Here is a 24,641-nt window from a genome sequence, read left to right as displayed (position 1 = left end):
TTATAGAACCAAGTATTCCATTAGAGGTCTAATCCAATTAGATTCCTAACAGGAAAATACACTGCTTAAAATATTTCCAACCAAAGAATTATTTTCATAGTCTAATCATATTATAGGCAACATACTTCAAATCTACCACTGAAATATTGTGATTTAAGTTGAAAATACATTAAAATTTGTTAGGAAAAATAATTTTAGAAATGTTTCATTTGAAGTTGATATACTATAATCCTATCATCTAGTTCAAATTTCTCTTGCTGTCAACACAACATACCTTTCAAGTATAACACTTACTATAAGAAGTTAAATTAATGTGTATCTTTGTATGTTAATCTCCATTATTAATACTTTAGACACAACCTCTATGCCATCATTCTCCTATTGTAAACCTGAAGTTTGAAATGCAACATTTAGAGCAAACAGACTGTTAATGAGAACTACCAATCTGTGGTAAAGAAAACAATTCTCTAAAATGGAAAAGAATAACTTTTATAAACAACATGGTAACAAAAGGAGGTCTAGAAGGTCTCCTGCTAGGAAATCTTAGAGATTTTGACTGCTGTTCACTCACAGAAAGAGAAAGAAGGCAAAGGAAGCTATTCAAAAAAATATTCTTTAAGAAGCAACTAAAGCCAACCCATTAAATGTCATTACTTCAAAAACTACTTAAAATGAGCAAAATAAAGTTCTTTCAAAGAGATTCCTACATGAATTAAACTTACTTTGCAAAATAAATATATTTCTCACCAATAAATTCACACTTTTATGAGACTTCTATGGCAATAAAATCTCAGTAATACAGCTATCACTAATCTATAACTTATAATGGTTCAAACAGTGGCCAAGTAGAAATGCTTACTTCATCTTTGTGAAATGAAAGGTAAAATGAGATCACAAAGCAACAAAGATATAATATACTTAAGAGAGTACCTTTTCAAAGACTCAAGAAATAGCTGCTCTGCAAAATTGATACCCTCTCAATCTCTTCACTTAATTAGCACCCTCACCAACAGACTACCTTTTGAAAATATTCTAACTAGTTCATAATACAGTGTATGTATGTGTATTTATAAAATACTGAATATATTTTAACAACCCAAAGTGCTTCTACTATCTTCTCAATATTTCTAATCCCCTGAGTTTCTTTTTTAAAAATGCAAGTAATACCTATTTTTGCCTCATGATCTCACATGCAGAGTTTAACTCCTACCTAACAAGATGTATTTATTTCTCAGGTAGGTGCTAATCCTAAACATTGAAGGAAAGGGGGCAAAGTTAATTTTTCAAAAGGATTTTAAAAACAATGGATATGACAATGCTTTGGAAAGTATGCAATACTTACATAAATATCAAGTAACAATATAACCACCTAACTTTCCCAGGTGGTACATCAATCATGACTATGAACTTACTGATGGGTAAGGTAGCCAATTGATACTTCTCTATCACTGCAGAGTCCAGAATAATTTAAAAATCACATTAGTGATGCCCTACATGCCAATACCTTTTTTTCTCCCCAAATTAAAAGTATTCTATTGGACAGAGGAGATCTTGACATCAAACCATACCTTGTTCGCTAGGTTCTGACTGAGACTTTCTGACAGTAAGGTCCAGAGGTGAGTCTTGGTCAGCCATGAGAAGTTTGCTGAGCACAGGGTTCTGAGCAGTTGCAGCCGTGGGAGAGGTGGTGACTGGAGATGCTTTCGGCAGGCTTTGGTTCTTTGTGCTATTGGGCTGGCTGGGGTCCTGAGTAGAGCTATTTTTTGAGGTATATTCAGCAGCAAATTGTTGGATCATTCGCTGCATGATCTCACGGGCCACTAGGGGAATATTGGGGTCGGAGACCCAGGGACTGTCTGTAAACAAAGATTTATTTACTTTTAAAGTGGGACAATGTACTAAAAAGAGACAGCTTTCAAGCAAACAAAATTTCATTTTATTTTTCTTTTTTAAAATGCAATATCCTAAAAATAGTATTCCCTCTTAGAGTTATATTTTTAATCTGCAGGCTTATAAAAGTTGACTTTTAAAAATAAAATTTTAATAAAATTATTTCTACATACTACCCCTGCCCCTGAATATGAAGTCAAATAAAGGGATAACAAATAGTATACCATATGGGTAAGAATCACTTACCTGATACAGAAATCCCAAAACCCCTTTTTAATGAAATGATTACTCCCCTGTTTACCACCTATAGATCACATCTGGTTTCCCCTAGATCCTTCAACCATTACACTATCTTCCTATATTACTGAAGAATGAACACTTTCTGCTAAAAGACTGCAGGCATATTAACATTATAAAAGGAGGTATTTAGGATTCATGATAGGCCAGGGCAACAGATGTCACATTTTAATACTCATCACAACCACTTTGAGGGTTTGTAAAAAGGGATTGCTGGGTCCTTTCTCCAGAGTTACTGATTTAGCAATTCTAGAGTAAGCTCAGGAATTGGTGTTTCTAACAAGTTTCTAGATGCTGCTGGTCTGAGGACTACACTTCTAGAATCTCTAGGCTAGGAGTTTAATGCCAAACCTCAAAACTTTAAAACCAAGTTACTTTCAGTAAGTTCTTTATGCTCTACCAACCACTGAACACAACAGAAATGGAAGTAATAAACATCTAAGTTATTAATTTCTAATCAATGTTAATTTTAAAATAAAGACCTTATGAATTCACTAAGGTATAAAACCCTCAGGACTGGAAGGGACCCTGAATGTAAAATAAAAGGGAAAACATTTTGCATAAATATATTATCATCACGTCTCTGACATTAACACACTATCAAGGAGATTAAACGTTGTTTAAGAAAAGCAGAGATAATGTTTGTTTACTCCTGTGCTCTCAGCACCTAATCTTGGTGTCAAGTATGCATTTGTATTTAGCTGACTAATAAATGGATCAATATCAAATCAGTCAACAAACAGTTCTTAAAAAAACAAAAGCAACAAATGCGATAAATGTGATCTAAAGAATAAATGGCCTGTTCAATTTTGTACAGATGGCCAGTGATAGACCCGGGATTAAAACGTTCCACCCATATTTTATACTTCCTTCCTACACTTCCTAGGCTTTAGAAGATGGGTCTCAGAAAACCTGAGTTTCCTTATTCTCTTAAAGATTAGTATTTTGGAGCTGTAAAGAAACCTTGATTAGTCAGAAAAACTGACTAATTGCTATTAATTTATCACTAATATCTAAAAACCAAACTCATCATTAAAACCAAATAGGACTCCCAAGAACAAATTTTTTTTCCTGAAGGACAATATTCAATATTGGAAGACAGTTATATCCTAAAGTCAGAATATTTAATTCTCTGGAGTTTAATAAGGTTTGTTCTATCAATAATAACATTTCTGTTCTACTATAAAGTATTTTCAATCTTAAGTTTCCTCTCTATAAAAGAGACTATGGGTATGCTAGATGGTTAAAGAATAAACCTATTCAACTAGGTAATTAAGGTTCAGAAGTTACTACAATCACGGACAGTGGTTCCTTAAATGCTTTAACGACCATTTTAGCCATGTATTGCTTTTTTAAATCATTCTACTCTGGGTTTTATTAGGATTTCTTATTAAGTAGAAAATTATTTAACTTTTTTTCCTTCCATATCATAAAATCCTCTGAATGTATATAATTTTAAGTTTTAATATGTTACTATATCTTTTCATCCTCTGAAAAGCTAGAAAATAATACATAAAGAAGAAAGCTTCCAAACAGGAAGCAAAATGAATTTATGAGATATCTCTGTGTTTAACTAGATTAATAAATATTAAAGAGACTTGCAAAGAGTCAAAGATTTTAGGATAAAAACCATAAATTGTTACTTTTGATCTTTAAATGTCTGCAGCATATTATGCCTCTCTGTTTAAGGACTACTATAATCATGAAACAGTTTATGTTTATGATCAAAGATCATTTCCTGCTATGTCTCTTGAAAATTTCTTGAAGCATTTCATTCTTTAATTTACTTAAAACACAACATCTATAAACCTAGCCATCCTCAGGGGAACATGCACAACTGAGTCAAATAAAAACAACATATCAGGTCAAAGTTAAAACTACAGAAAAACACGTGAAAGCTACATCATAGCCACCTGTTATGTTTTTAAAATGCAAATCAACTTTTAGGAAAGTGTCAAATTTTCTGAGACAAGTGACAAAGCCAGATGAAAAGAAATGATTATGACAGCTGTACTATACTTAGATTGGAATTTATTATATAGAGTCCATACCACAAAAACCTACTTTTATTTGCAACTAATGTTTCTACCTATCTACAGATAACCTGTTCATACTCAATTATTTAAACAATTTGTAATACTCTGGAAACAAATGACTAAATCCAAATAGCTTAATTATTTATTAAAAACAAAATATTCTCCTTAGATTAAATTGCCTGCTACATCATTGGAACATTTTTTGGTATCAATTTGAAGCCTACTAATGCCCATCTTTGAGACATTCCCAAGAGGATTAATAAAAAAATCTAAAAGTAACAATATTAATACATAAAGGGGAAACTTTCAACTGCAAAGCATTATTTCTTTTTCTAAGCATCACATGCCAGTATACAGACAAATATACAAACAATTCTACAATTTCAGAGGATTCTCATCTCTCAAGACCTATTCCAAGGTAAGAATTCCTCCTCTAAAGGGTTCAGTTCAGTCGCTCAGTCGTGTCCGACTCTCCGCGACCCCATGAATCACAGCACGCCAGGCCTCCCTGTCCATCACCAACTCCCGGAGTTCACTCATACTCATGTCCACAGAGTCGGTGATGCCATCCAGCTCCAGCAGCATACTGGGCACCTACTAACCTGGGGAATTCCTCATACAGTAGCCTATCATTTTGCCCTTTGATACTGTTCATGGGGTTCTCAAGGCAAATATACTGAAGTGGTTTGCCATTCCCTTCTCCAGTGGACCACATTCGGCTGTGGTCCATGTGATCAGATCGACTAGTTTCCTGTGATTATGATTTCAGTGTGTCTGAGGATTATCCTACCTGATGAGGGTATGTATCCCTAAATTTAATTTCTAGGTAAAAACACTTAGAAGAACTTTAACCTACATTATTCCTATACAACAAAGGGATGGGACCAGTAGAGAAGCAGACTAGAAATCTATTCAAGAATCTGCTTGTGATTAACCTAACTCCCTTTAAGCAGAGTGGATTAAAAGTGGTTCCTCCATGTAAATTAGGAAGAGGAGTTCCTCTTTTCAGTTAATGACGTTCCCTACAGCATTAGACCCATGACCCAGTACACTTCGTAAAGGATAGGAACAGCAGAGAAGCTGGAAAGATATTTTATTTAGTTAATAAACTCACAACTGATCTATCAGTCATTTATACTTTAAATGTGAATTACTTTAATAAAACACTCAAATGTTCATAAAACTAATGTTTTGAACATAGCTTTGGAGTCAGGATATTTTATGGAAATGAAATGGTGAGCATGGAGGCCTTCGTTGGGAGCTCGAGGTCAGAGGGTACTAGAGGATATTAAAGGAAGTGACGATGTAGTAAAAGATTTAATTTTATTTGGAGATCTGATGGAAAAAGGAGGGAAAAAAGTGCCTCTGAAAACAAAACCCTTCAGTAACTCCTTAATTTCGTATGTCACTTTACTTCATACTCCCTTTTGAAAATATCGATCACATTAAACAGAAACTCAGCTAGTCTCCAAATATATGGAACCAACCCATTGGAATCTGCACTTATCAGACTTACAACTAGTGTACAGACAAACATTACCCTTCAAATTTTGGAAGAGAGAAGGCCACTTTCAAAGGAATGAGAGGTGTAAACCAGAACATATGGAGAAATATTAAAGAAAATGGAGTCATTGAGTCTGCTGAAGATTAAATAAAAAAAACTTTAAAGCCTATCATAGTAATCACCATTGTGGAACTAGAGGGATGGCATAAATAAGGAAAACAAATTCATTTAGAAATAATTTCTTTAATTTTAATACTTAAAATTTTTAGTAAAACAAGGCTGTATCAAGGAGAAAAAAGTTTGCAGATCTAATTTTAAGATAAAACTTTTCCCCCCAAATGAAATTTCAATGAGGAATTATTAAAATTCTATACAGTTTTATGGTTATCAGTGACTAAAATAGTGACTTCATTTTTTTTTGGCCATATCGTGAGCTTGTGGGATTCTTAGTTCTCTGACTAGGGAATGAACCTGGGCCATGGTAATGGAAGCCTGGAATCCTAACCACTAGCCTATCAAGGAACTCCCAATAGTGACTATTTAGGTAAGAGAATTTGTTTAACAAAATAAAGAACTACTGAGACCCTACAATTTTCACACATTCATAATAATTTTAAGTATTATTTAACTAAATCTTACATGGCACCATCACTGCATAACAAAAAGGAGGGAGAGGGCTGCATCACCCATTCCAATTTACCTTGACCAAAGGAATATAGAAAATTATAAAGTATACTACTAATAAAGAAAAATGTATTTAAAATTGACTCTTTTAAAAACTGACATTGAAATTAAGGAGACTAAGATAAGACAAGCAGATACTAAATGTCATTCTTCACTGGAACCAACCTTTTCTACAAAAGACTGCATTGAGGAACTCTTCTGCTTGTCTCTCGAATCGAATGATTTTTGCTTGCTCTTGTTTAAGCAGAGCTTCTTGCCCAGCTCCCGAAGCTGGCTCATCCAGACCGACTAAGTGTCCCTGCAAAAATATTTGATGAAATGTTTGCACAAAAATCCTTCCCCATTCAATATCAAAAGCAGAGATCCAAAATCAAAGGCAAATGTTAATAACAGATAAATCAGTTCAATACAATTAAAATATTTTAGAACTTCAAGTCAGGATAGTATTTATTGCCACAAAAGTATAAAAGCAAAATGAATATAAAAAATTATTTGGGGTGTTTTTAATTATGAATTTTGCTTAAATTTATAGATTAACTCTAATTAAACTATAATTACCAAAGGGAAAATTTCTTTGAGCATTCAAATACATCGGTTCTTGTTACATTATAGCAACAGTTTACTGACAACCCAACTCACATGAAAAGGTATCTTAAACACCAAATCTCATTTGAGAATCATGTTCGCCCTACCAGCATAACGTGTTTTCTCCAGACACAAAACATTTTTTTAAGGGCCATTAGGAAAGAGACTCAAAAATAAGGTACTTGACTTCATAATTCTGTCCCTAGAGTACTATTTTACAAATGGTAGCTTTCAAATCTTTAGTGGGCTGTGAAATTAACGGGTCAAAACTAGCACTACAAAAAAAAGTTGAAAAATAGAATGCTTTGTATTATAAGAAGTTAAACACTTCGCTATCTTAAGGGTAAACATTTCAACATTATATATATGTATATATAGGCTTGAACATGTCTGTAATATAAAAATGTGGGTCCTGATCAAAGTTTCAAAATGCCATTCTAGACTCTCAGAATATGCTCTCAGATGGCAGAAGAACTGGTCTAGGCTGACAATGCTTTGCACTTACTTCTACCTTTGCAGTTAATAAATAAATAGTAAATTATGATGACAGAAAACCGAGAGTATAAAGAAAAACAAAGTACATATTTTGAGTTCAAGTGCCTATAATTTACTTCAATGCAATGCAACAACACAGGCACTTACTTGTATCATAAAAAACTTTAAAGTGCTCTAAATACTAAAAGAAAATGGGACACACCTTGGCACAATGAAAAGGAAGTAAACGTTCAAGGCACATTATAATTCACAAGTGATTTCCTCAAAAATTTTAAATACACCCAATGATATTATGCCATCTACTTTCCATGATTCCCCCATGACTCAACTAACAGTGCAATTCAAATGTTTCTTGGAAGGACATTATACATCGTAAACAAATAACTCACTATGAAGAACTCTCTTGCACACTCAAACTAAAACAATGATTCCTCAACATTTTCCGTAAGACACTGTATGTTTGCCACATTAGCTTAAAATTTCTTAAAATATTTTAAGTGTTACAAATCATTATAAAAACCTTTATTACAGTTCTCTTTGCCAACATTCTCTTCTATGGATGAAGGAAATTATTAGGAAAGTAACTTTTAAAAATGAATCAATCTAATTTTGATACAAATTTAACATTTTAAATATATCAGGAATAGGCATTAGAGAGTCTGATAAAATCCTTATTTGCATTATTACACTTCAATGCCATTCATTGTTTATAGATTTTTAAAAATCAGACATTACAAGGTTTAACTATTTAAGTGTCCTTAGTCCTATATTTAATCAGTATAGTTGACTTTGAACAGTATTATCTACACTTTTATGTTTAACGTAGCATTCAGGCTACTTTCTAGCCTAAATCAACACAGAGCAACTAATTTAGAATTCAGTAAGGCAATTGCTACATGTCCTTTTTTTGAATCAAACATTTACAAATTTTATCAATTTGTACTCTGAAATATACAGCTTAATTTTTAGTTGGTTCATAATAATTGCAGTCATATCTATTCATTTTGCTTTGTAAATAGTTTCACTGTTTGTAATTCACACACCATACAATTTACTCATTTAAAGTAAAATTCAATGTTTTAGTATATTCATAGAAATGCAGAACCATCACCATAATCTAACTTTAGAACATTTTTGTTCCCCCAAAGGAAACCCTACATCCAGTAACAGTCACTCCCCATTTTCCCAACCTTAGTCAACCACTATATTATTTTCTATCTCTATAAGACTTATCTGTTCTGGAAATTTCACACAATTAAACAATATTCGGATTTTTGGTGACTGACTTCTTTTTCCTAGAATAATGTTTTCAACGTTCATTCAAGTTGTAGCAGGTATCAATATCTACTTCCTTTTTACTGCCAAATTCCACTGGGCTTCCCTGGTGGCTCAGAGGTTAAAGCGTCTGCCTCTAATGTGGGAGACCCCGGTTCGATCCTCTGGGTTGGGAAGATCCCCTGGAGAAGGAAACGGTAACCCACTCCAGTATTCTTGCCTGGAGAATCCCATGGACGGAGAAGCCTGGTAGGCTACAGTCCACGGGGTCGCATAGAGTCGGGCACGACTGAGCGATGGAACGGAACATTCCACTGTAAGGATAAACATTTTAACCATTCATCAGATGATGAACTTTTATGTTGTTTCTACTTTTTGCCTACTGAGATATGAATAATGCTGCTTTTAATATCTGTGTACAAATTTTGTGTGAATATATATTTTAATTTCTCTTGGTAGGAGTGGAATTTCTGGATCACGTGGTAACTATCTTTCAATTTTAAGGAAGTGTCAAACCATGTTCTGAAGTTGTGCACCACTTGACATTTCCAACAGTAATGAGGGTTTCCACTCCACATACTCATGGATATTTGTAATTTTTTGATTCAGTTCAGTTCAGTAGCTCAGTTGTGTCCGACTTTCCGCGACCCCATGAATCACTATGTTACAAGTGATATCTCATGATTTAGACCTGCATTTTCCTAATGACTAATGGGCTTCCCTGGTGGCTCAGAGGTTAAAGTGTCTGCTTCCAATGCGGGAGACCCGGGTTCGATCCCTGGGTCGGGAAGATCCCCTGGAGAAGGAAACGGTAACCCACTCCAGTATTCTTGCCTGGAGAATCCCATGGACGGAGAAGCCTGGTAGGCTACAGTCCACGGGGTCGCAAAGAGTCGGACACGACTGAACGGAACGGATTTCCTAATGACTACTGGACAGGGAGGCCTGGTGTGCTGTGATTCATAGGGTCGCGGAGAGTTGGACACGACTGAGCGACTGAACTGAACTGAACTGGTGTTAAGCATCTTTTTGTTTGCTTGAAAATTAAAGTGATAGTCACTCACTGGTGTCCAACTCTGTGACTCCCTAGACTGGAGCCCACCAGGCTTCTATCTATGGAATTCTCCAGGCAAGAATACTGAGTGCATTGCCACACCCTCTCCGAGGGATGTTCCCCACCCAGGGATTGAACCTGGGTCTCCTGCACTGCAGGTGGACTCTTTACTATCTGAGGCACCAGGGAAGTCCATTGGCCATTCAAATATCTCCTTCAGAGAAATATATACTCATAGTTTGCTTGGTTTTCAATTGGGCTATTTATTTTTTGGGGTTTCTCTGGTGGCTCAGGGGTAAAGAATCTGCCTGCAATGTAGGAGACACAGGTCTGTGGGTTTGATCCTTGGGTCAGGAAGATCCCCTGGAGAAGGAAATGACGACCCACTCCAGTATTCTTGCCTGGGAAATGCCATGGTCAGAGAAGCCTGGAGGGTTACAGTCTATTGGACTGCAAAGAGCTGGACACGACTTAGCAACTAAACCATCACCACATTTATCTTTTTATTGCTGAGCTGTAAGATTTATATTCTGGATACAAGTTCATTATCAGATATATAATTTGCAAATATTTTCTCCCATCTGTGAGCTTTCTTGACACTTCACTGATACTATTTTGACAGTATAAAAGTTTTTTAATTTTAATGAATCCCAATTTATCTTTTTTCTTTTTGGCCATTTGTGCTTTTGCTATTATATCTAAAAAAACTAGTGGTTAACCCAAGGCTGTGAAGATTTACTCCTATGTTTTCTTCTAAAAGGGCTTCCCTGGTGGTTCAGACAGTCAATAATCTGCCTGCAATGCGGGAGACATGGGTTCATTCCCTGGGTTGGGAAGATCCCCTAGAGAAGGGAATGGCTACCCATTCTAGTACTCTTGCCTGGAGAATTCCATGGACATTCTCCATGGAATAGAGGGGCCTGGAGAACTACTCCATGGGGTCACTTTATCATTTTAGGACTTACTTTTGAGTCTAAAATCCATTTCGACTAAATTTTTCTGTATGGTTTAAGGAAGGGGTCCAACTTCCTTTGTGAAAAATTACCAGCAATAAAGTTTACTTCTGCATCTCAATTCTATACCATCAATTTCTACATATCTGTCCTTATGCCAGTACACACTATGTTGATCATTACACAGTTTTGTAGTTAAGTTTTGAAACTGAGAAGTGCAAGACCTGTCCATTTGTTCTAAAACTGTTTTGGCTATTCAGAGTCCCTTGGATCTTCATATGAATTTATCATTAACTTGGCAATTCCTGCAAAGAAACCAGCTAAGGTCTTGACAGGGAACATGTGGATCACCTCGGGCAAAATGCCATTTTCACAATATTGAGACTTCCTATCCATGAACATGGCATGTCTTTTCATTAATCTATAGCTCCTTTAATTTCTTTCAACAATATTTTGTCATTTACAATGCATGAGTCTTACACTTTTTGTTAAAATTTATTTCTAATATTTTACTTTTAATGCTATTGTAAATGGAATTTTCTTAATTTCATGTTTAGATTGTTCACTGATAATGAATAGAAATTCAACTATTTTTAAAAAAAATGCTGTATTCTTCAACCCTCCTGATCCTGATTAAATCTAGTAGTGTTTCATAGATTCCTTAGGATTTTCTACATATAATATCATGTCATTTGCAAACACTTTTCAGTTCAGTTCAGTCGCTCAGTCGTGTCCGACTCTCCATGACCCCATGAATCACAGCACGCCAGGCCTCCCTGTCCATCACCAACTCCCGGAGTTCACTCAAACTCACGTCCACAGAGTTGGTGATGCCATCCAGCCATCTCATTCTCGGTCGTCCCCTTCTCCTCCCGCCCCCAACCTTTCCCAGCATCAGAGTCTTTTCCAGTGAGTCAACTCATCGCATGAGGTGGCCAAAGTACTGCAGTTTCAGCTTTAGCATCAGTCCTTCCAATGAACACCCAGGATCGATCTCCCTTAGAATGGACTGGTTGGATCTCCTTGCGGTACAAGGGACTCTCAAGAGTCTTCTCCAACACCACAGTTCAAAAGCATCAATTCTTCTGCAATCAGCTTTCTTCACAGTCCAACTCTCACATCCATACATGATAATCGGCATAATTTTCGTTTCTTTTTATCATTTAACTTCCAAAGCTAGAACCTTTTGTAAAACACCAAACAAACAAGTGGTTATCTGATTTCAGGGGGAAACTGTTCAGTTTTTTACTATTAGGTGTGCTGTGAGCTGTGCTTCCCTGGGGGCTTGGTTGTAAAGAATTTGTCTGTCAATGAAAGATAAGTGGGTTCAATCCCTGGATCAGGAAGATCCCCTTGGAAAGGAAATGGCAACCCACTCCAGTCTTCTTGCCTGGGAAATCATGGATAGAGGAGCCTGGCAGGTTACCATCCACAGGGTTGCAAAAGTGTCAGATATGACCTAGTGACTAAACAACAACAGGTATATTAGCTGTACATCAATTATGCAGTGTTACAACAACCTTGCATTCCTAAGACAAATCTCACTTAAGGATGGTGTATAACAGTTTTTATACGTTGTGAGATTTGGTTTGCTAATATTTTGATAAGGATTTTTTGTGATTATACTAGTGTGTAGTTTTACACACTAGTGATACTGGTGTGCAGTTTTCCTTTTGTGTGATGTCTTTGCCTGGTTTTGGTTTTCAAAAAGACAGAATGAAGAAATGTTCCTTCTTTATATCTTAGATAAGTTTGTGAAGAATTGGTATTAATTCTTTTAAAAAAGTATCTGGTAGAAATCATCAGTGAACTAGCCATATGCATTTTTTTCCTGAATATTTTAAAATTACTAATTCAATCTCTACTTGTTTGGGTCTTATTAATTTCCTAGGGCTACTATTAATATGGGCTTCCCTGGTAGCTCAGATGGTAAAGAATCTGCCTCCAATGTGGGAATCCCAGGTTAAATCCTTGGGTTGGGAAGATCCCCTGGAGAAGGGAATGGCAACCCACTCCAGTATTCCTGCCTGAAGAATCCCATGGACAGAGGAGCCTAGAGGGCTACAGTCCATGGGGTTGCCAAGATTCAAACATGACCGAGCAACTAACACACATACTATTAACTATTCACATTATTACTGTGACTACTATCGCAAACCAGGCGGCATAACAACAGCAGAGAGGTACCTGTCTCAGAGCTCTGGAGTCTGGAGTCTAAAATCAAGGTGTCTCCAGGGCTGGCTTCTTCTGAAGGCTTAAGAAGAGAGTCCTTTCTTGCCTCCTTCTAGCTTCTGTTAGTTGCCTTTCTAGCAATCCTTGGTGTTTCCTGGCTTGTGACAGCATAACTCCAATTTCTTCCTCCATCTTTATATCGCGTTCTTCCTTGTGTTATGTGTGTGTCTTTCCAACTCTCTTTATAAGGCTATCAGTCATTGGATTTACGGCCCAACTGAATCCAGTAAAACTTCATCTTGACTTCATTACATCTGCAAAGACTGCTTTTCCAAATGTCTTAAGGCTCTCCTGGCTGCTCAGACGGTAAAGAATCTGCCTGCAATGCAGGAAACCCAGGTTCAATCCCTGGGTCAGGAAGATGCCTCAGAGAAGGGAATAGCTACTCACTCCAGTATTTCTGCCTGGAGAATTTCATGGATAGAGAGAGGAGCCTGGCGGGCTATATAGTCCTTCGAGTCACAAAGAGTTGGACAGGACTGAACGACTAACATTCACAGGTACCAGGGATTAGAACTTCCACATTTTCTTTTTTTGGGGAAGGGGGACACAATTCAATCTGCAACATATGTCTGATCAGATTTTCTATTTCTTCTCGTGCCAGTTTTAGTAGTCTGTGTCTTTGTAAGCATGTACCTATTTACCTAAATTATCTAATCTTTTGGCATACATATTATCAATTGTACTCCTCTTATAATCCTTTTTTATTGCCAAAAGGTCAGTGGTGATTTCCCCTGTATCGCTTATGATTCAGTAATCTGAATCTTCTTCTTACTCTGATCAGTATTAAATAAGGGTTTCTCAACTATTGACACTTTCATAGAACCAACTTTTAGTTATGACAATATTCTCTATTTTACTATTTATTTCTGCTCTACTCATGCCCTTATTTCTGTTTACTTATGGTTTAATTTGCTCTTCTTTTTCTAGTCCCAGAGTGGACAGTTAGTATAATGATTTGAAAGCTTTTTCATTTAATGTAGGCATTCGGAGCTATAAACTACCTTCTAAGTATTGACAGCTATATCTCATAAGTTTTGCTATGTTTTGGTTTTGCTTTTATTTATCTCAGACTATTTTCTACTACTTTGTGATTTCTTCTGTGATCCATTGGTTACTTAGAAGTGCTTTAATTTCCACAGGATTTGTGAATTCCTCACATTACTCTGTAACTGATTTCCAATTTCATTCCACTGTGACTGGAAAACATACTTTGTATAGTTGCAATTCTTCAAAATTTATTTTTTTTATGGTCCAGCATATAGTCTCTCCTAGAGAATGTTTCATGTGCACTTGAGAAAAAGGAGTATTTTGCTCTTGTTTGGTGGAGTGTTCTATAGATATCTACTAAATTTAGTTGATTCATAGTGTTGTTCAAGTCTTCCACGTTTGTTGATCTTCTGCCTAGATACTCTAACCATTATTGAAAGTGGGCTACTGATGTGTCCATCTATTATTGTTGAATTGTCTATTTCTCCCTTCAATTCTGTAGCATTTTGTAGTTACAGATTGACCCTTTTTTCGTTTTTTCAAAATGTCCATCTTTATCTCTAATTCCCCAGCAGTGTGTAGCCTCTGATACCACTTCTCAGAGGATGCTGTCTTGAGCATGCAGAGTCTCTGTCCACCAGGAATAACTATGGGTTTTAGCTTGGCTCCCTTTGGCAGTTTTTTTCTTGAATCTCTCCTTTATAAGCTTCTGGTTGATCTGCCTATAGTGGTATCCCAAACCCAGATAACAGTCTCTACTAATTGTTCTACTATTTTTGCCACTCCCTGGAGAATAACTGCACCTCAGTCTGATCCAATAAAAGTGGAGCCTCTTTGCAGGGGCAGGGTGTTGCCAGTCTTTGAGGCCTGTTCCAACCCCAGGAAGGCACTTTCTTGCTGTTTTTCTGGTTCTCTCTTTAAACTTCTAACTTGTCTGCCATTTCACTTGTTGCTATTAGCACAAGGAACTACCAGCCTCCTTTTAACTGTTCACCACAAAGATCATAATTTTCAACATCTTGTCGCAAGCTCTGTTTCAAATAAAGTTAGTCTCCTTAGGAGAGCTACAGAGTTCTCTATTCTTAAGGCCCACCTCTCCCTTACTTCTCTCAGAGTGACATCTGTGCTCTGTGAGTGGGGGTGCCAGATAACTTGCCCTTCTTGGATGAGTCCTGGCCCAGCAACTGGGGCCTAGTATTCTTAGCCTGCTATGTCTACAGTAGACTTCCACTCACAATAAAGGCTGAGTGAGAAAGGGGGCCCTGGGCCCTTTTACTTGACCTGTCTGGATGAAAGTTTCTGCAACAAGAATCCTGAATGTATAAAAGATGCCCAGTCTTCCCCTCCTGTTCAGAGTAGAGCTGCTCTCAAATTGAGCTCAGGGAAGCGAGTAGGAGTGGGTCATAGCTCAAATGTCTTAGATTCTTGTTCTTATGGAGATTAAATAGATATTTTTTTTGAACAAATGATTCTCTATTTGCTTTATGCCCTTAAGATAACTATTTTCCAAGTTTATATGTTATTTTAAAATAATTTGCACCAAATAGTTGTTTTAATTAAAACAATCCTAACCATATTACAACCAAAGATGAAAAATACAGCACAAAATCATGTATTTTTTTCAAGTGCATCTGGCCATTTAGTTAAAAATTTATAGCAATGACGTATAAACAAAATGTAGCTCATCCTCCCTCACTGTAGCTAAGTATACCAAAATTAAATGAACCAACGAGAACAAAAATGTTTCTATGACACTGAGCTGAAAAAGCTAATACAATAGTCAGGAGATAGGAAGTTAATTCATGTGATGTCCCCTCCCTCATACATGAATTCTAAAAGGAAACATTATGTATTGTGTGGCAAAAACAACAAAATGATATGACACACGCTTCTATAAACAAAAAAACCACTGTTCTTTGCATTTATTATCATTCCTTACCAAACAAATTCTTGGCCCAGAACTAAACAGGAATAAAACGAGATCAGAACTGGAATTTACAATACCTATGAGTTGCTTCCTTCAGAATTCAAGAATTAGTCTACCCAGACTGGTTGGTTCATAGTCAGAGGTAATTCTGTCCTACCAGCATCTACTATGAGCTTCTTAAAAGCATACAAGCCTAGAACACACTCCCAGAGCTTTCATTTCTGTAACTCTGGGGTAGGGAGCAGTCATTATGTTTTTTAAAAGCTCTCTCCTTAATAAGGAACTGTAAAAAGGCATCATCAGTTCATGCTTTAAAAACTATTATATATTTATAGCAAGTCTTTGTATTTGGGAAGCAAATTCCATTTGTCACTTAATATTTTCCGAAATGTCCTGGCTATTCCCCTTTATTCCTTCAGACTGCATTAAAACCACTCAGTCAATTCTGTTCCCACCAATACCAGTTCTCCAAAGAAGACATGTTTTGATCTGATTAGCTCTATATTTAGAAAGTAATTCAGGAAGAAGCAACATCCTTAAAGATGTCCAGTTGTCTTTTTCAGTAACTGCTTTACATTTATCTCAAAATTTAATGGATCTCAAAATTCTACTGGACTACAAGGAGATCAAACTAGTCAATCCTAAAGGAAATCAGTCCTGAATATTCACTGGAAGGACTGATGCTGAAGCTCCAATCCTTTGGTCACCTGATGCAAAGAACTGAATTCCTTGGAAAAGACCCTGTTGCTGGGAAAGATTGAAGGCAGGAGAAGAAGGGGACGACAGAGGATGAGATGGTTGGATGGTATCACCAACTCGATGGACAGGAGTTTGAGCGAGCTCTGGGAGATGGTGAAGGACAGGGAGGCCTGGTGTGCTGCAGTCCATGGGGTTGCAAAAAGCAGACACGACTGAGCGACTGAACTGAACTGAAAATTCTGTTGTTTACTTACGTAGTTCCCACATATTTATTATTTTACATTTTAGTATTATGAAATGTTTATTTTCTAAGTGCTAGTGTTGGCAAAATGAACAATGTGTGTGTATGTGCATGTAAAACTTAAACCTTAATTCTGTATACAGCTTTCAGGGAAAACTATGTCATCAATTTTAGTTGCTATGTTCTCTGGTAGCCTCACCAGTTTATGTCACTTTTCCAACATCCTTTTAAGGAAATTCCTTTTAAGGGAGCTGGAGAAGGAAACGGTAACCCACTCCAGTATTCTTGTCTGGAGAATCCCATGGACGGAGAAGCTTGGTAGGCTACGTGTCCACGGGGTCGCAAAGAGTCGGACACGACTGAGCGACGGAACGACGAAGAGTGGTAGGGAGAGGCAGAGGGAAAGGGAGCTGCAGCAAGCTGTCAACACTTTGTGGTCTAATGATTCATCGCCCAAAGCAGAAAAAAAAGATATACTGAACTGGTTGGGATATTCTTCAACAGAAAAGCCCTCAAATTCTGTATTAAGCTTCTGGTTATCTAAAAATATGTAATCCATATAATTTATTTTTATCTTTATTGCATTTGGGGGAATGACAAAGAAACATCTAAACGACATTTCCAAATAGGTTTACTCTATAACATTTCTCTACAACTAAAAAGTACTATCTTTCTGTACTACTAGAAATGCTAAATAAAATTCTTCAGGCTAAACTGACACTAAAAAACACTGCTAAGGGAAATAAGACATGATGTGCATAAAAACGAGATAAACCATAATCATAAACTGGAAGGCTCAATACTGCTAATTCTCTCCACACTGATCCACAGATTTGGTGCAACCCTAATAAAATCTTAATAGGTCTTTTTTAAGAATTGATAAGTTAATTTAAAAACATATAGGATCTAGAGCAAGTTTGAAAAAGAAAACAAACGGGATTCGTACTACTTGATTTCAAGATATAAAGATACAGCAATAAAGACACTGTAGTATTGATGTAAGTAAGGATAGACATATACAGTTCAATGGCACAGGACAAAGTTCAAAAATACACCTACATGGTATATTATCAACTGACTTAAAGATGCCAAAATAATTCAATCTGGAGCGGGGGAGGAAGTTTTTTCAACAAATGATGCTGGAACTGGATTATCTTACAGAATACAATAAACCTCAATACTTACCTCATAAAACATATACAAAAATTAACTAGAAATGAATAATAAATCAAAATGTAAGAGTTAACATCACTAAACTTTCAGAAGAAAATATGAAATTTTCTTGTGCTTTACACTGGATTAGGCAAACATTTCTTGAAAAGGACATAAAATCCTGAGTTTTAAGAGAAAAAACTGATGAGAGGTTTTATACAGGATATATAAAGAACTATTACAGCTTACTAAGTACTTTTAAAAGGCAAGAGATTTATACTATGTTTCACAGAGATATGTACAAAGAAAGACGCTCAACACACTAGTCATCAGGGAAATGAAAATCACAATGAGGTACCACTACAGACCTACCAGAATAGGTAACGTTTAAAAGACCAATTATATAAAAATGTTGGCAAAATGTACAACAGTGGAATTCCCATACACTGCTGACAGAAACACAAAATGTTTCAGTCACTTTGGCGAAATATATGACAGTATTTTATGAGGTTAAATGTTCAATTACAATATTACCCAATAATTCCAATTCTAGGTATTGTATCCCTGAGAAATGAAAATATATGCCCAAAGACTTACATGTGAATAAGCCTAATAGCCAACATCTGAAAACAATTCAATTCTACTTAAAAAGAAAAAATGGATAAATCGTAGCATATCCACGCCCACAGAGACTTACTTAGCAATAAAAAGAAATGAAACGTCATATACAAAATCAGGAATAAATATTTAAAAGTTATGCTAAGTGAAAGAAGTCAAAAATAAAAGACTATATACCTATAATTCCTAAAACATAAAATTCTAGAAAAGATAAAATTATAAAGATTGCCTGGGTCTGTGGGTCCAATAAAGTGATTGATTACAAAAGGGCAGGAGGAAACGTTTTAAGGTGAAGAAACTGTATTGTTCCTTGACTGTGATGGCGGTTATCAATTGTATGCACATATCGAAATCCATTAATCTGTACTCTAAAATGAATTTACTTCATTATATATAAATATTACCTCAATAAAAATCATTCAAAATAGACTCAGGGTATTAAAATTGCTAGATGCTGAATGTATCACTGAATTGTGACTTCTGAACTACCACTTGAAATCAAATAAATGACCTTTACTTACATTTTCAGACTCATAAAGATATGTGACACATTTCCAAAAACTCACATATCTTTCTCTTCAAGCAAGCATACTTGGAGGTTAAAAAAAAACAGTATCTTTTACTTGCCATCCACTTCTTTGCATAGTATTCTGACTAGATATGTCAATGGCCATGAACTGGTGGCATTTTGATACTTTTTTCTATATCCTTAGATATAAATGAAGATAAGGCTGATTACTGTACAACATTTCGTCTTTGCCAATAAAGCTATATTATTTGGACTAAAAAGGAGGTATATGCATTAACAGTTCCTCACCAAAGAAACCAGATTCCCCCTACAAAAACAGAAACCAGGTTTGGAACACAGAAAAGACCAAATATCCTATACTAGAAAGTAGATTAAAAAAAGAGATAAAAAAAAAGACGGGGACATGTCAAAAAGACACAGAAGGTTAGCTTGAAGAAGCCTTGACTAACCAGATCTAGGACACTACATGATAATCTATTGAATAAAGAATCTTGACTCCAAACTGAGGAGTCCCTCCAAACTGGGGGAAAGAGAAAAGTCTTCCTCACAGTGTTGTTGTTCAGTCGACAAGCAGTGTCCAACTCTTTGCAACCCCTTGAACTGCAGCGAGCCAGGTTTCTGTGTCCTGCATTGTATCCTGGAGTTTACTCAAACTTGTCCATTGAGCTGGTGATGCCATCCAACCATTTTATCCTCTGTTGCCACTTTCTCCTTCTGTCCTCAATCTTTCCCAGCATCAGTATTTTTACCAATGAGTTAGCTCTTCGCATCAGGTGGCCAAAGTACTGGAGCTTCTGCTTCAGCATCAATCCTTCCAATGAATATTCAAATTTGATTTCCTTTAGGATTGACTGGTTTGATCATGCAGTCCAAGGGACTCTCAAGAGTCTTCTCCAGCACCACAGTTTGAAAGCATCAATTTTCTGGTGCTCACATTGGTTACATGACTACTGGAAAAACCACAGTTTTGACTATACAGACTTTTGTTGGCAAAGTGACATTTCTGCTTTTTTAATACGCTGTCTAGGTTTGTCATAGCTTCTCTTTCAAAGAGTAAGCATCTTAATTTCGTGGCTGCAGTCACCGTCTGCAGTGATTTTGGAGCCAAAGAAAATAAAATTTGTTACTGTTTCCACTTTTTCTATTTGCGATGAGGTGATGGGACTGGAGGCCATGATCTTAGTTTTTTGAATGTTGAGTTTTAAGCCAGCTTTCAAAGCCAATTAAACAATTTATTAATAGAAGAAACAATGGAGTCAGAAAGATCACTATTTTCAAATCACTGGAAAAATAACTTAATCCAGCAAGAAACTACCATCAGTACTAAAACTGAAATGATGAAAGTTTGGTGAGGAAAAACTATTTACAGTCACTCAAAGTATCTATGTACAAATTACTTGTTAATTATAAGGGGAAAAACAGTTAACATTTCAGTGAAGAAACCCAATGGGCATAAACCTTGTCAAAGTTAAAATCACTTACTAAACTGACACTGTGTGTATTTCATGATGAGATGGACTGATACGGGTATCACTGGATATTCCTGCTAAAAGATCATGACCTGAATTTAATAATGAAGAAACTATCGAAAACCTAAGAGACATTCTACAAAATGAATGACCTACACTCCTCAAAAATGTAAATGTCATTAAAAATACAGAAATAAAAGGCTGAGGAACCATTCAAGATCAAGGGAGACTAAAGAGTAATGAATCTCAAATTCAATGAGTAATCTTAAATTGGATTTTGGGTTAAAGGAGTGGGTAAAAAAGTATTAAGTCACTGGGACAACTGGGAAAAATTAAATGAGATTCATAGATTAGACAATATATCTAAGCTAACTTTCCTGACTTTTGGTAACTGCACTGTGTAGGTAAGTAAGAGGATATCCTTAGTCTTAGGAAATAGAGAAATAAACATGAAAATACTTAGGAGGAAAGAGGTATGAGGGATATGATGTCTGTAATTTATTTTCATATGGTTCAGGAAGATGCAGGTGTGTGTGATATGCAATATTTGTGAAAGAGAAAGAAGAATGAATTAACAAGGCAAATATGGCAAAGTAAGTGGCAAATATAGGTACAGGGCACATGAAAATTTTTGTGCCATTCTTTTAACTTTTTTATAAATGTGCCATTATTGAAAGTTAAAAGTTTAAAAAAGTCGAGTGGACAAATGTTGAACCCTACTTTCCTTCCACAAGCTAAATCTTCCTTGTTTCTCTCCTGCCCTCTTCTCTATAATCCTAGCTCTCTTGCCATTACATTATATTTGCTTGTGTTGTTGCTCTGGTACACAGAGGAAGAAAATAGGAGAGCAGTAAATAGGATATGGAAATTAATAAACTTCAGCATTCTCTTAATTCCCACAACCTGATGGAAGATACTCAAAATAGAATGAAACGTTTTGTCCAGGGACAGAGAGTAAATATTTGAGGCTTTGCAAGTCACATACAGTCTCTCTAACATCTCGTTCTTCCCCCTCCAAACTACTTCTTTAAGCTTGTAAGTATTACAAACACAGCCTGTGGAATTATTAAAGCTCTCTAAGAACTTTGCAAAAGTAGCACCACTGATCCCGAAACAGCAAGGACACGACTGAATAAATGAAGCAACAAAACTGTATCAGCATGGCAGTTAGTTGTCAGGGCAATAAATAGTTAATAAAGTTAAACTTTAAACAAAAAATAAAGATTTAACATTTCTTAAAGTTTCTTTTGTAACTCTAAAGTTTGTCACCTTTGAGTTTGCCTTGGGGGGGATAAGAATGGGGGAGGTCACTTACATAGCTGCTTATTTTCAAGACATAACGTCTTAGGAAAAGTAATGAAAGAAAAAATAACAAGTTTCACTTGGGAAAGGTTAAGAAGGCCTAGACTTAAGAAGTATGATACAAAACTGATGGGGTGACATTTTAGAGCTGTTCCTGTCAAAATTCAAGATCATTCCCATGCTGTAATGGGGTTCTCCAAATTTAAATAGTACTAAAAAAAATTCCTACCACATAGTAAATATAGGAATTAGAAGCATATGCATGCATGTAGGTTTTGTAATAATTATTTTAAAAAGACCTATGCAAATAGAACATGGGTCTACAGCTATAGCCATGTCCGCTACCAACGGGCTTACTGACATTTCAAGCAATAAGCTAAAAAGAGCTGACAAGATGCAACTCATTGATTTAAATGCCACTCTCCTATGTCTTTTATTATTTTAAATGCCATCAAGTCATAGGGAAAATGACTCCACCATTTTACATGCCTATATTTTTTAAGGTCAGTTATCTAAAAAGAAACCTTCTTATTTTGTGTAAATTACTGCTTTTTACATTAAATATGAATTGTTGAGCTTAATACAATGTTTACTGTATGTCAATGTTATCTTCGGGCTTCTCTGGTGGCTCAGCTGCTAAAGAATCTGCCTGCAATGTGGGAGACCTGGGTTCAATCCCTGGGTTGGAAAGATCCCCTGGAGAAGGGACTGGCTACCCACTCCAGTATTCTGGCCTGAAGAATTTCATGGACTGTATAGACCATGGAGCCGCAAAGAGTTGGACACAACTGAGTGACTTTCACTTTCAACATTATTTTCAATTTTGTTAAGCAGACCAACAGGTTAAAGAATAGGAAAATGACGAAGTTTGAAGGCTACCTACTTATCTAGAGTTAAATACAGTATAAAAAATGTCCAATAAACATACCACAAACGACTCTTATCAGTATATCTAATTGTTATTACTGTACATGGAAATTAAGCCTAAAGTGCAAGTAGCAGCAAATGACTATTACTATCATTTTAATTCACTAGTATCTATAATCAGCATTTGCTGTTCGTTTTTCTTCCATTAGACATGTATTGTTTTTAAAACTATTTTCTTTTGCTAACTACTACCTTTTAAACATTACATGAAAATGAAGCAGGGAACTTTACTCTCAATGACAGAGCTTTGGTTCTGGGCAAGCAGGTTGTCAGTATTCCCTGGTGTCTCAGTGGTAAAGAATCTGCCTGCAATGCAGGAGACCAGGGTTTGATCCCTGGGCTGGGAAGATCCCCTGGAGGAGGAAATAGCAACCCACTCCAGTATTCTTGCCTGGAAAATCCCATGGACAGAGGAGCATGGCGGGGTACAATCCATAGGGTCACACAGAATCAGACATGACTGAAGCGACTAGGCAACAGCAACAAAGCAGGTTGGAGGATTTAAATCTCCTTTAATTTCATCAGCCACCAATATTCCATACGCAAGGAGGGATCCATTTTTTACTTCTCTGGTATACTCTCTGGTTTACCACAGAATCAGACATTTAACAAATTTGCCAAATAACTAGTATATCTGCTTAATTCTAACCACATAATATTGGACAGAACTGATCTCCAATTAACGGTTTCTCTGAATCTGTATGTTTGTCTTAGGGGAAAAAAGTCCACAGACTGGGAGTATATATTAAAAAAACACAACACACACACACAAATCACCCTCCTCCCCGCCAGAAAAAAAACTCTGATACTCAATCTTGGATGAGCACTGATTCACTGTGTCAAGTGGTTTTCCTTAATCTTTTAAAATAATCTATATAAAAGCCTCTGGAAATATAACAAGGTTCAGTTCAGTTCAGTCGCTCAGTTGTGTCCGACCCGTCTTGCAATTTAGATTTGTACACTTAACTTCGTAAGTAATTAATCATGTACTAATGTGTGGTATTCATTCAACTTATCTTGTATTTATTTAAGTCTCCTAAGTAAATAACTCCTCAGATTTGTTTCTTCTTTCTCAGTTCTAACAGACAGGCACTATATTCATACATTTTTCTTCCACAGTTCTATTTACATAATAGGTACTGTGAATACTTATTGAGTTGTGGTTCTCTAGGACAAGATGACAGACAAGTCATTATCAGCAGTGTTGAATATGCCCAAACTGATACATTCAACATAAATACATGCTGTAGAATACAATGAGAAAATAATAACTTAGATTTAGCATCCGCTCTTACTATAAATTTCAATGTGTTAAAATTGAAATAAAAATTAAAATTTAAGAAGGATATCTCTAAAACTTCTAATCAGTGCATATTCACAAAAGAGAGGAAATTTGAAATGTTCAAAGTAAACACAACATGACAGACTAATAATAGACATGAAAAGTATCTAGTTATATGATTCCTGAGAACAGATGGGCACTGAAAGATATATAATCTTGAAAGTGAAAAGTGAAAGTGAAGTTGCTCAGTCTAGTCAGCCTCTTTGTGACCCCATGGACTGCAGCCCGCCAGGTTCCTCCGTCCATTGGACTTTCCAGGCAAGGATCCTGGAGTGGGCGCCATTTCCTTCTCCAGGGGATCTTCCTGACTTACTCCAATCTTATTGCTGGTTACTTACAAAATTAAATTCTCTGCCTCTCCTGTGTCTGCCTATCCAGACCTATATAGTCTTCAAAAATGTACCACAAGTCCTAATTTCTTAAAACATTCTAACATGATT

At 36.1% G+C, this 24,641-nt stretch overlaps 1 protein-coding gene across 11 annotated transcripts in view; it reads right to left on the bottom strand.

Moving 5' to 3' along the window:
• Window positions 1–24,641, bottom strand: part of LCOR (ligand dependent nuclear receptor corepressor) — a 129,360-nt gene that overhangs the window by 45,695 nt on the left and 59,024 nt on the right. For 8 of the 11 annotated variants that reach the window (XM_055424978.2, XM_055424980.2, XM_055424972.2 and 5 more), the window contains 2 exons: window positions 6,577–6,709; window positions 1,569–1,856 (listed from right to left, as the gene is read on the bottom strand). The exons of 1 other annotated variant lie outside the window; for it this stretch is intronic. In XM_055424978.2, the coding sequence (XP_055280953.2) occupies window positions 1,569–1,806 (238 nt within the window). In that variant the 5' untranslated portion in view covers window positions 1,807–1,856; window positions 6,577–6,709. The remainder of the gene's footprint in view (window positions 1–1,568; window positions 1,857–6,576; window positions 6,710–24,641) is intronic. 2 more of the 11 variants (XM_088842222.1, XM_088842223.1) reach the window with 1 other exon arrangement.

Source organism: Moschus berezovskii, chromosome 12 (genome assembly GCF_049115385.1).
Source record: "Moschus berezovskii isolate FMDL1 chromosome 12, NW_MosBer_1.0, whole genome shotgun sequence".
Lineage (NCBI taxonomy): Eukaryota > Metazoa > Chordata > Mammalia > Artiodactyla > Moschidae > Moschus > Moschus berezovskii.
This window is presented reverse-complemented; position numbering and strand designations above follow the sequence as displayed.